Source organism: Phascolarctos cinereus, unplaced genomic scaffold, assembly GCF_003287225.1.
Source record: "Phascolarctos cinereus isolate Bilbo 61053 unplaced genomic scaffold, phaCin_HiC Scaffold_726;HRSCAF=1367, whole genome shotgun sequence".
NCBI classification, from domain to species: Eukaryota; Metazoa; Chordata; class Mammalia; order Diprotodontia; family Phascolarctidae; genus Phascolarctos; species Phascolarctos cinereus.
Window position 1 is genome coordinate 330,175,784 of NW_027556098.1, and position 13,098 is coordinate 330,188,881.

The 13,098-nt window shown below is 37.0% G+C and overlaps 1 protein-coding gene across 1 annotated transcript in view; it reads left to right on the forward strand.

Moving 5' to 3' along the window:
- CCDC83 (coiled-coil domain containing 83) overlaps positions 1–12,094 on the forward strand; it is a 59,528-nt gene extending 47,434 nt beyond the window's left edge. The window contains exons 9-11 of the mRNA XM_020993824.2: positions 4,551–4,615; positions 9,103–9,296; positions 11,708–12,094. Coding sequence (XP_020849483.1) covers positions 4,551–4,615; positions 9,103–9,296; positions 11,708–11,845 — 397 coding nt within the window. The 3' untranslated portion in view covers positions 11,846–12,094. The remainder of the gene's footprint in view (positions 1–4,550; positions 4,616–9,102; positions 9,297–11,707) is intronic.
- Positions 12,095–13,098: the final 1,004 nt, after the last annotated feature.

The following is a 13,098-nucleotide window of genomic DNA, read 5'->3' on the forward strand; positions in this document are numbered from 1 at the left end:
GGAAGTGATCATTGAAACTCATAGCTCATTGTGTATCTCATATATTTTAACCTCATTAATGAAGATAACAACAAAAACAATTTATAAAGCACTTTCTTCCTAACCATGTGAGATAGCTATTCCAAGTATCATTACCCCCATTTAATGGATGAGGAAACTGAGGCTGTAGGAGACTGTGACTTGCCCACGATAACATAGCTAGTAAGTATCCAAGCTGGCATCAACACATAAGTCTCCTGACTCCAAATCCCAGGCTCTCACTATGATCTTTACTCTATTTAATATTCTATTTATATACATGTTTTAACTCCCTCAACTAAATGGCAAGTTCTTTAGGAGTATGGAATGTACTTATTCATCTTTTATCCCATTTAGCATCAGCACAGCACCTCATATGAAATAAGCATTCAATAAATCTGGAAGGGGCAATCTCCTGTACTTCTCTTTTTTTTAACTCTAATTTGCTTTCCTTCCCTTTTAAAATGGATGATTTTTTACATCACATTTTATTAATACTCTGGAACATTTTATGTGACTATTGATCATTTTTTATTCGTTCCTCTGGAAATTGTTCATGTGCTTCACTACTCACTTGTTGGGGAATGGCTCTTGATTGTATGTATGTATTAATTCTCTGTGTGTGTGTGTGTGTATATATATATATATATATATATATATATATATATATATATATATATACACACACACACACACATATATATTTATTATATCTTAGCTATCACACTTAGGAGAAATATTTCATGCAGAGGTTTTTACTGGGGTTTACTTTCTTATCCTAGAGGCAGTGATTTTATTTGCATGAAAGCTTTTTCATTGAATGTAATAAAAACTGTCTGCTTTATCTTTCATATGTTTTTATACCTCTGACAGTGTGGTGCACTAGAGAGAGAACTGGCTTCAGTCAGGATGACTTAGATTTTCCAAAATTCTACTCAGATTCATTCCTTTCCTATTTATCTTTCTAATATATTTAAGTCTACAAGTGACATATTAAAGTCCCCAAGTTATTGACTTATTATCTTGGTCTTCTTGTAATTCAGTTAACTTGTTCTTTAAGTATTAGCTGCCGCACCATTCAGGAAGCATATATTTAATATCTATATGTTTCATGACGTGTAGTGCCTCTAAGCACAAGATAGTTTTCCATCTTGTCTCTATTAGGTATATCTATTTTTACTCTTGAGCTCTTGCTACTTCTACTTTTTCTTAGATTCTCTGGAGGTATAATAAATTCTCTTCCAACTCCTCATTTTAACTTTATGAATCTTTATTTTAATTATATTTCTTATAAACAAACTATTAGAGTTGGTTTGTTTTCTAATCTATTCTGCTGCTCTGTGTTTTATGGGTGAATTTGTTCATTCATGTTCATTATTATAATTTAGTTTACTTTTCCCTCCACCAAATCTTGTTAAATATTTCTTATCTTCTTCCCTCTTTTGCTTGAGATTTTTTCTTTCCTGACTACCTTTATTCTCAAATCTTTTCTTTCCCCACCCCATCCCCAGCCCAGTACCCATCCTTATCCCATTTTGCTTCTATCATTACATTATTTCTATTTACTTATTCTAAGTTATTTTTCCCCTTGCCTAGCCCAGATAAGCCCCTGGTTCACCACTTCCTCCCTCCCATCTCTACAAATTAATAACTTCTTATAATAGCACATTTAAAAAATAAAAATTCCTGCTCCCTTCTCTTTTCTTCCCTAGAATATTTCTTTACTCTTCTTTTTTTGACACTCAAACCTACAGCTTGTTTTATTTTATTCATTCATTAAGCCTTAAGACAGCCTCCTCTGTATTTCAAGATGCATGCACTTAATCATTATTTAACCTTTTTGAGCTGTTTGATTTATTTACCTTTCTGAAGTTTGTGGTTTTTTTTTTTGCCTAGTGCCTTGCAAGGTCTGTGTTTTAATAGAAATACTTGGGAAGTTACTGATTCTGTTAAAAGTCTTTTCCCTTCAGAAGTATTTTTAGCTTTACTTGGTAAATTATTATTGTTTCATGCCAATTTCCTTTGCTTTTTTGTATATTCCAATATTTTCATTCCCTTTTCTTTGTTTTGTTTTTTTGTTTTTGTTTTTAGGCAATTGGGGTTAAGTGACTTTCCCAGGGTCACACAGCTAGTAAGAGTCAAGTATTTGGTCTGGAGTTTTATCCTGGGATTCATGTCACTCTCTGGACCAGGAAAGTTCAGAGGTTTCCTATTGCTTATATGACAAAATCCAACTCTTCCCCTTGACATTAGAACACTTTACAGTTTGACTCTAGTTCACCTTTCCAGATTTATTGTATGGTGTTCCACTTTATACATTCTCATTTGAGCCAAACTGGCCTATTTTAAGTTTCTCAAAACTAGCACTCTATTTCCCATTTTTGTACCTTTTCATAGGCTTCTCCCCATGGATGGAATGTGCAATCTCCCCATCCCTTATTCTTAGAATCTCTACCTTCCTTTAGACCTGAATTCTCATACTACATCTTATGAGAAATTCCACCCTGATCCCCTCAGCCCTAAAGAGCTAATTATCATTTACATACTTTTTTGTTAAGATCCTATGTCTTTTAGTATAATTGTAAGCTACCTGAAGGCAGATTTTTCCATTTATATATATATATATATATAAAATATATATATATATATAACACATATTACAAATGTATGTGTGTGTATATATATATGTGTGTGTGTGTGTATGTATGTATGTGTGTATGTGCATTTATATGTATATCCCTGGCACAGTACTTTGTACATAATGGGGACTTAATAAATGCTTGCTAGATCGAACTGAACTGGTTTGGATTAGATTGCAGTATTTTAATCTATATTATTTCTTCCTTGCACTGATACACTAGATATACAAAGACAACAACAGCAACAAAAATCCTTGCCATCAAGGAGCTCACATTCTATGGAATGGGAGGAGAATACAAAATTTTAATTATTTAGCATTGCTCTGTCTTTGTTGTTTGTCAATTTTGTTAGTCTTTTTAAAAAATAGCTCTTGGATTTATCTTTTAATTTTTAAAATTGTTTAGTTGTTTTAAATACCTGCTCTAATCTTTCTCATTTTCTGTCAGTTGGTTTTTTAGGTTCAGGCTCAGTCACCTTTCTCTTTTTCTTCTATATGTACATATACATGTATATGTGTGTGTACATATGTTCAGGGTAGGAATTTTCCTGAGTACTCTGTTGGCTACATAATGCTGTTTTTGATAGACATATTAGACCTTTGAATTGGCATTATGTGATATGGTCTATTATTTTTTAATCATTAAGGTGGAAATTAGAGTAAAAGATTGACTTTTGGGGGAGTTCTGGTGTGGAATTAAAAGTGCAAACTTCAGGATTTTCCTGGAATAAGCATATAGGAGCTGGGTGGCCTGTCTCCTCTTCTGATAGACGTCTTGGTAGAAAGTTTCTCTTGTTGTTTTGGTGTGTGAGGAAAGCTGACTCCCTTTGGTGTTTTCACTTCAACCTCTTGGACCAATCTGTCTCCTTCTTTTCATTCTCCTTGCAATGACCCTGGGTCAGGGCCTTAAGAGGAAGAGTTCATTGTAGGAAGCTCCTTCCTTTCCTTCCTGTATCTTATCTTATCAGTCCCTTCTCCAAGGTGTCCTTCACCTATCGACCATTAATTATAATCTTCCTTTGCTCCAGGTTCTCAAATCATTACACTAATCATTTTACTCCACTCAAAAACTTCCTGTGGCTCCCCAGTGCTCACTGAAGCACACAGACATTCCTGATCCTAAAGCTCTATAATCTGGCTTGAAATCACCTTTGTAGGTTTTTCTTATTCCATTTCCCTTCACATATTGTACCTTGTGGTTAAAGTGCATTACTCCACATGCTTTGTTTTTGTCCTGCCCTGTCCGGTTTCTGAGGCTTTGTTTCTGCTCTCTCTCCCATTCAATGAAAGCATATTCCTTCTATCAAATTCCTTTATTTCCTTTAACATCCAATCCAGATGTCTCCTCTTCCATGAAGTCTTCCTTCCCTTCCCAATGTAAAAGTATTCTCTTCCTCATATTTCTTTTCATTCACATTTAATATATTCTCCCTTAGATTATATTTTTGTGGACATATCTTTTTCCCTTACAAATACCTTTTGAGAAGAGCCAACTGTGTATCACAAGACCTAATAACACAGTAAACCCTTAATGAACGCTTGCTAAATTATTTCCTTTTTTAACTATTTGAATGCCTACTATATAATTGATGTATAATACTTTTTAGTGAATGAATGTCTAAAAATTTCTGTTAACAAAATATGGTTCATTTTCCTTTCTTTCTTTTCTTTTCTTTTCTTTTCTTTTCTTTTCTTTCTCTCTTTCTCTCTTTCTCTCTCTCTCTCTCTCTCTTTCTCTCTTTCTCTTTCTCTCTCTCTCTCTCTCTCTCTCTTCTCTCTTTCTTTCTTTCTTTCTTTCTTTCTTTCTTTCTTTCTTTCTTTCTTTCTTCTTTCTTTCTTTCTTTCTTTCTTTCTTTCTTTCTTTCTTTCTTTCTTTCTTTCTTTCTCCTTTTAGAACTCTGTTTCTTACCCAAGCAGCTGGCCTAGGAGAGCAAGGTTTTCCTGAAGAAATACAGTCAGGTATGATTATTTAATGATGATGTTTCATTTAAAAAGCACCAAAACCATAGTTAGACATTTTACTTACAGACCTAGACTCACAAGAAAAGTCTGTGAAAGAGTAATGCTTTATGATAATACAGAGTTACTTATATTCCCTTTGCTTGGTGATATGAGAAGCTGGTTATGATCTGAAGAGTCAGTGGTTGCATCATTAATTGTAGACAGCCTCTGTACAAAATTTGTGGGGAGTTGGACACTTTTGGTTCCCAAATGTTATCTATAGAGTCTGAGGATTCTGGCAAAGACAGAACATCTGTGTACATAAAGAGTATATCAGTTCTCACTCATTAGCAGTCCCTGTATATTATCATATATTAGCAGTCCCATATAGTAACACTTCCCTTAGGAACTGTATATGCTTCTGATACTGATGCTGAAGTGTGATGGTAAAAATTAGCCCCTGGAAGTATGGAAGGAAGAAATGTTTGTTCTCTAGAGGTAAAACTGAGTAGAAAATACAGAGTGAGAAAGTGAGTCTGTGTACAGGGGAAAGAGAATGACTTAATCATGGGTAATATAAAAGAAAGAGTGCTCCTGGATTCATGCAAAGACCATAGTCAGGCCTACCTATGCACTGACCTCTGGACCTCAAAGGAATTATTATGGCCATAGGGCCATAGCATTTATGCAGTGACTGCTATGCACCAGGGGCAGCTAGGTGGCACAATAGATAGAATACTAGGCCTGGAATCACAAAGACTCATCTTCCTGAGTTCAAATCTGGCCTCCGACACATACTAGCTGTGTGACCCTGGGCAAGTCACTTACCCCTGTTTGCCTCAGTTTCCTCATCTGTAAAATGAGCTGGAGAAGGAAATGGAAAACCACTCTAGTATCTTTGCCAAGAAAACCCCAAATGGGGTCATGAAGAGTTGGATACGACTGAAAAATGATTGAACAACTATGCGCTAGGCTCTATGCTAAGCATTAAAGCTATACTAAGCACTATTAAAAATATTCTCGCCTTTAGGCCCTGAGAGTAGGTGCTATTATTATTCCTTTTTTATAGTTGAGGAAGCTGAAGAAAACAAAGGGTAAGCGATTGGCCCCGGTTACACTGCTGGTAAGTGTCTGAGGTCAGATTGGAACCTACAGAGCCTATCAGTGCTCACAGATTAGTAGTCCCAGTAATGCCTTGGGAAGTTTTAAGTCTTTCTGGCCTATCTGGCGCACTGCTTGTAGTAATACCAGTATTGGAGAGCCACTTGAACTCTGAAACCCACACAGCATGTCTGAATGGCACATTTCTGAGCTCTTTGAAATCTCCACAGGGATAGAGTGCTTGAAGAGCATAAGTGTTCCAAGAGCTCAAGGTATGAGAGAATATAAGTGTGGTCCATGAAAATTAATTATCTGCAAGATTGTGATGAAATATGTCTACTCCGGGGAAGGCCTGAATCTGATCTGTGCTGACTTTAGCTCAACATGAAGAAAGTATTTCCAATATCTGTCCAAAAATGGCATTGGCTGCCTTGGGAAGTAGTGAGTTTCCCATTAGTAGAGGTCTTCAAATACAGGCTTGTTGACCACTTGTTTAGAATGTTGTAGAAACAATTCCTCTCAAGACATGGGTGAAACTAAATGACTTATGATGTTCTTTACACAAAAGGACTTCAATGTATACATTGATGATCTCTCAAATACCCAGTCTCCTGCTTCCTCAGTCTTCTCAGCTCCTGTGGCCTACTCCACTCCATCTCAGCCAGATACAGAGATGGTCATACCTTTGAGCTCACCATCACCCACAGGTGTCTTACTTCCATAATCAAGAATTCTGAAATTCCTTGTTCTAACCATAAGCTCCTCTCATCACCCCTCTTAAATCTATTTGTTATCCTCACCATGACCTCCAATATGTCCGTACCTCAGAACTCTCCCAGTACTGTCTCCAATTTTGACTTAACTTTCCTTCCTTTCCAATCTTGACCCTATAGTTAACTATTCTACTATACACTGAACTCTACTCTCAACTCTACTCTCAAATCCCTTTCCCCATTGTCCTACTCATACACAGCCAAACCCTGACCAAATCTGGGATTATTCCTACCATCCTTTTCCACTCCAATTCATGTGCTATAATTGGGTTATGTGTGGCTTCCTTTAGGACTCAGTTCAAATGTGACCTTCTACAGGAGGCTTACCTGGTTCCTTCTCACCCTCAGCTGTTAGCACCTTCCTCTCTAAGGCTAATTGTATATGTACTTTGTGTATACATGTTGTCTCCCTCATTAGAATGTAAGTCTTCTGCATTCAGGGACTGTTTTTATTTCTTGGTAGTATCTCATTTGTTCAAGGAGGACTAGCACCACTAGTATGGGGGCTTGCCGAGCCCTTTACAAGGCTGCTTGTCCACCTTTGGTATCTACCTGGCCCTCAACTTTTACCTGTGGCTCCAAGAAGTTGTTGCATGTGGTCACACCCAGTAAACCATCTCAGCAGATGATCCAAATCAGGCTAATCTATGGGTCTCAAACCTGTTGGTGAATTAGGGGATGTCTACCCCAAGCATATGAAGACTTCCTTTGGTGAAAGGGACAGACGAGAACAGTTTGTTCCAGTGGCCGTGAATGCAGCCAAAGCAGGTGCTGTGGAATTCTTAGAGCTTGGTTAGACATGGAAGATGCCAAGGTCATCCACTGCATCCTGGGCCATCGCCAGTCATCCAGATTTTTGTTCTGCCACTGAAATTCATGACTCTGGAAAGGAAAGTGAGGCTGATGACTTTATGCAACTCTGCCTCACTGAAATTGAATTCACCCACGAGTCAAGACATCACCCCATGATGTCATGGGTCCTCTTTAAAATGAAAGGATTAACAACAACCCCCACACTCTCTACATTAGCAGCACTTAATAAAATATAAACTCCTTGAAGACAGGGACTATTTCATTTTGCACATGTATTAAGTGTTTAATAAATGCCTATGTAAAGTAGGGCTTGATGAAGTCAATCAATCATCCCATCCCATTTAGCTCTGATAACTTCAATCCAGTGTCAACATGTCTTAAATGAATCAATCAAAGGTGTGAACAAGACTTAGACCAGCCTTGAATCAAACAAAGGAATTTCTACTAGGTGGTACAGTCTATTCAGATTGATTAGAGCAATTCAGTCATGCTCTCTGGGGTTTGTATAAAACCATCAAGCTAGTTTGAAATCCAGGATTTGAGTGTCTGGCCACAAAGAAAAGAGGGAGCTATTCTAAGGAAGCCCACTTGGGGCTTAGGGGAGATGAAGGGGAACCGCCTCAACCTTGACCTCAGGCCTTGATTCCCACCACACCCCTACTGGCCTTGGACAGAAGAAGAGCTTGTGGATTTCAGAAGGCTAGAGAATTGTGGACTTCCCTTTGGAATCTTAGTACTAGCAGCATCCCAGAATGGGATGGGGTGCCTACATTGGGAGCTGAGGATAAACTAGATGCATTGAAAAAAGGTAGCTTCAAGATTCTCTAAGGAGCACAACAATAAAGCTTCAGAAACTTCATAAGTACCCCACAAGAAGAGAAAAGGACCTCCAACAACCAAGAGCTGGGAGTTACCTCTTTGCCACATGTGTTCTCCAAGGGTGAGCCCACTTTCTCCTGGACTCTGTATGTACTTGTGGGAAAATGTCACAGACTTTTGGGGGAATGTTTTATACCAACTGTTATCACCTTAGTAAATATCCCTTTCCAAAAATTAAGTTTAGCTGACAAACTGATATCAATTTATAATCATAGGGCAAGCACATCAGTGGGTGCTTGTAGCCTATAGAATTAGAAGACTACTTCCTCAACCACTTAGAGTATCTTAGAACCGTTATAGAAGAAGTAATTAGTTATAGAAGAAGTAATTAGTTATAGAAGAAGTAATTACCTTCGCTCTGGGAACTTAGCCTCTCAGTGTGGGTTGAGAGAATGAGCCACAGAGGATGTACTATACTTGTTAAATTGTTGAATGAGTACCTACTCACCAAAGATCACTTGGCTTTTTGAAGGTTAATTACTTAAATGACTCTTTTCTCTGTGAGGAAAGACAAAAAGTCATATCTTTTGTCCTCTTTTAAATATAAATACCACCCAAGTTCCCCTAAATTTCAATATATTAGAGAGACCTTCATTTTCCAGATCTAGAGACCCTTTCTAAATTTTTATTTTGAAAGCCTCATGTTCATCAATCTGGATAACTAGTCTCTTTGAAGTCCTCTCTTTCACAAAGATTTATTCTCTTCTGCACTAAGGAATTCTCTGTTTTTCACATTTCAATGTGATTACTAACATTTCATAAGAGAGGAAATGTTATATGATGTTTCTAAAACATGGGAATAATTCTCCCTCAAAATAAATAATTCTGCCCTTTATTATATGCCTAATTGAAGACTTTATAAACATAGTATTTTTTACTTACTCATAATTCTGTATAAACATTATTAACTGTTTCATTTTTCACCCAAAATGAACTTAGAACCAGAACCCTTAATGAAAAAAGATAAACCAGAAGTTTCATTGTCAGAAAGACTGTCCTTTCTTTATGAAGATACTAAGGAAAATGTAAGCGAGTCACAAAAAAGCATAGAAGATACTGAGAATGATCCATGTATCGAATTTGGTGCTTCTGATCTAAGTTATTTGTTATATGAAGATGAAAAGGATTTCAAGGTAAAGTTTCATAACACTATAGTTTAATTTAAAATAACATTTTGTTGGTGGCTAAACTACTATAAGAAAAGGGATAGGGACAAACCTTTTATTTGTCTTAAGAAACTCCTACCAATACAGGTCAGCACCCTCTCTACAATTTGCAACCTACTCTTTAGACATTAATTATTTGCCCAAGGTCATAAAGCCAGAATATGCCAAAGTCAGGACTAGAGCCCAAGACTGCCTGGTTTTGAGACTGGCTTACTATCCATTACATTTTTTGAGAAACACTTCTTAGAAGATAAGATTACAGAATTTGCACATATAAAGTAAAATTGACCCACCATTTACACACAGTACTCTGGAGAATTAGAACCTCTTCCTTATACATGCATAGTTTGCTCAATTTGTTAGATTCTATTCAACAAATGTTTTTTAAAGCATCTACTATGTGGAAGCTCCTGTGATAGGAGCTGCTGATAGAACATGGGTTTGACTCAAGGTACTTATGTCTAAGAGAGGAGAAGAATGAATATACAAATGATTGTGAGGCAAGGAAAAGAGAGAGAGATGATGATGAGGGCAAAGGAGGAGTCTGGGCAAAATGCTAAGGAAATGTTGAGATAGCTTTCACATCTAGGGAAGACTTCATGAGGGAAGTGATATCTCAGGCCTTGAAGGAAGGAAAAGATTTAGCTAGGTGAAATTGGAGAGGTAATCTTTCCTGGGCCAGGGGTGGATACAGAACAAAGTCACAGAAACAGGAAAGTCAGTCACTAAACAAAGGTTTATTAAGGACCTAACTTGCACCAGGCACTGTGCTAAGTGATAGGAAAGACAGGAATAGAGGATTGAAGCAGAAATAGGAGACTAAGTCGTCCAGACTGACTGGAATATAGGACATGTGAAGGGGGAGTACTGTGAGAGCTTTAGACCATTAACAGTATGGCACAAGCTGAATGTTTCTCACTGTAGAATCCTGCAACAACGTCTATGCTATGCCCCACAATTATTCTCCCTCTTGACATCAAAGCCAATCACCAAGCTGGAGTGAGTGACAGTGCTGTTACAGGGCAGTAAATAGGAGAGGCCTATTGGTCATTTTACCTGTAACTCAGACCTGCCTCCAAAGACAGTTGCTCAAAGTCCTTGGTCTCTAGCTTCCACTACATCCCAACCCCCTTAGTGGCCTAACTCCTAAGTAAAGAGAAAGTGGCATAAAATCAGTTGCATAAATTCTATGTCTGTCAATAATGTATTTGGATCAGCATAACATACAGGCTTCCCTTACTCAGGGATAATTGGATAATCACCTTTCACTTGCCTACTGTCTCACCATTAGAAATGTTTTGTAAATATCACCAACTCTCCATTATCCGCATGAATAGAAGTAGGAATCATTGTGTAAACCATCCAGAATTGTAAAGAATCCAAAACCACCCTCATGTATTTGTCTTTGGAATTCACTGTGATAACCATGACACACTCTCTTCTCAGTAGATTCCTCCTGAATTATTTCATGTTGGAAGCAATATCCCTGATCACAGACTCAGAAGTTCTGTGTTTGAGACCCAGCTCTGACTTTGTCATGTGAGTTTGGGAAAGTTAGACAAACTCTTGTGAGACTCCATTTCTTCATCTGTAATGTGGGAGCAATAATGCTTGCATTGTCTACCTAAGAGAAGTGTTGTGAAGAAATTATTTGGTAAACCTTAAAGTATTTCATAATAATAAACCCAAAGTTATAGCATTTCTCTGTGCACTGACACACTTCTGGTATAGGAAACTGACCTAGCAAGTTGCTGAGCATAATTATTCCCCTTTAACAAAACACCACTAGGTACTTAAGAGATGGCCATACATACAAATAAAAGGTAGCAGATTCCTGTAATTTCAGAGCATCTCTATATATGAACAGGGCACAACTCTATTTTAATAATATTATTATGTAAAAATTACATTAAGGCTATATACACATACATGTATGTATATATACATATGTACGTGTGTATATACACACACATATATCCTAACAATCTTGACATTGAAAGTTATTATATGTTCAAAGCAGGAATTTGTTTTGTTAGATCATAAATGTTTGTAATAGGTTTTGTTTTTCTTGCTTTCTCAATGGGGAGATGGGGGGAGGGAAGGGCGAGGCAGGTGGAAGATGTAGAATTCAGATCTCAAAAAATAAAATTGAATTAAAAAAAAAGTTACATGCCACATGTAGGATATATGATTTGAAGTCATCTGGAATTAGGGAGTTACTGGAGGAACATTTTTATTCAACAGAATGGACACCACACAACACTTCAGATAAAGGCCAGCTCTATTCCAAAGAAACTTCATCCCCTAATCCATCTCATGTTAGCCTTTCAGTTGGATAAACAACCCTTTGTCTTTCCTTCTCTGTCATGTCACCACAGGAATACACCAATCTGGGCCCACTGGAGGTAAAACTCATGGCTATAGAAGGAATGAAAAAACCTATTCATGAAGCAATGAAAGAAATGACCAAGAAAGAGTGGGAAGATGCTGGGAAAACAGAATTTCATCACTTATAAGATGATCCGTTCTTTGAAAAATTAGAGACTGGCAGGTGAAAGAAAACACTTTTCAATTGTCAAGGTCATGTATTTTATAAGTTCACTGTTCATTGAAGCTTTGACCTACTTCTAAGCCAATTTTTAAAAAATTACCTAAGCATTTTTAAAAGATCATAATTATACTTAAAATAAAAGTTTCAACTATTCAATTATTCATTTCCTGGTGTGTGAATCCAAGTGAAAGGATATTTTCTTAACACCACAATAAAATCACATTTTAAATATCAAATGGGATAATATTTGTGAAGTGCTTAGTACACTGCTTGGCATATAGTAGACAGTATATAAATGCTTATTCCCCCCCCCTTTCCCCACTTTACCATATAGAGTTGTGCTGTATTGATCCAAACATAGGCCATACCCTTAAAATAAAATTTCTTTGACAGGAAAATGTAGAGAGACAGACTTCACAAAGTAGCATGTTATAAGATTCCACTGATGTTTGATGGAAACCAGATGTTGGGGGAAAGAGCAGCATATAGTTGGACAATTATACATTGTCTTATATTTTCAAAATGCCTTACATTCTACAAGCTTTTGTATTTGTTACTTCATTTGATCCCTTTTTTCCCTTAACAAAACACCACTAGATAATTAAGAGATGGCCATACATGCAAACAAAGGGTAGCAGATTCTTACAATGCATTATTAGCATGTATTGTATTATTAAGATCTACTACATCAGGATCATTTGATCCTAAGAATACATCTACCTGTGTGGTAAGTAGGATAGTTATTAACCCCAGTTTACAGATGAGGAATTGAGGCTTATAGGGGTTGTCCAAGGTAACACAGTTCATAATTGTAACAGAGGCAAAACTAAAACCCAGGTCTCTCGACTCTAGATACAGTGATGGTGTTCCTTACACTGTCATGCTGCCTTAGTACAAAAGAAGATAACAGAATTATCCATCTCAAGCTGTAAAGAGAACTTAGAGGTTATCTAGTCTAACTTAGCCCCATTATACAAAGTCACTGAGATCCAGAGAAGTAAAATAATTTGCCTCAGTTCCTAGGTAGTAAGTGGAAAAACTGGGCTATTGTAAATGGAAAATGTTGCCTAGTGAGAAAGTAATAAGAATTCCTTAAGCATCTTTCTCTATAAGAAGGTTGAACAGTTGATGCTGGCATCAAAGTAGAGGCATACTAATGTGTCAGTCAACAAGCATTTATCAGGCACTTACAGTGTGCCATGAACTTTGCTAAACACC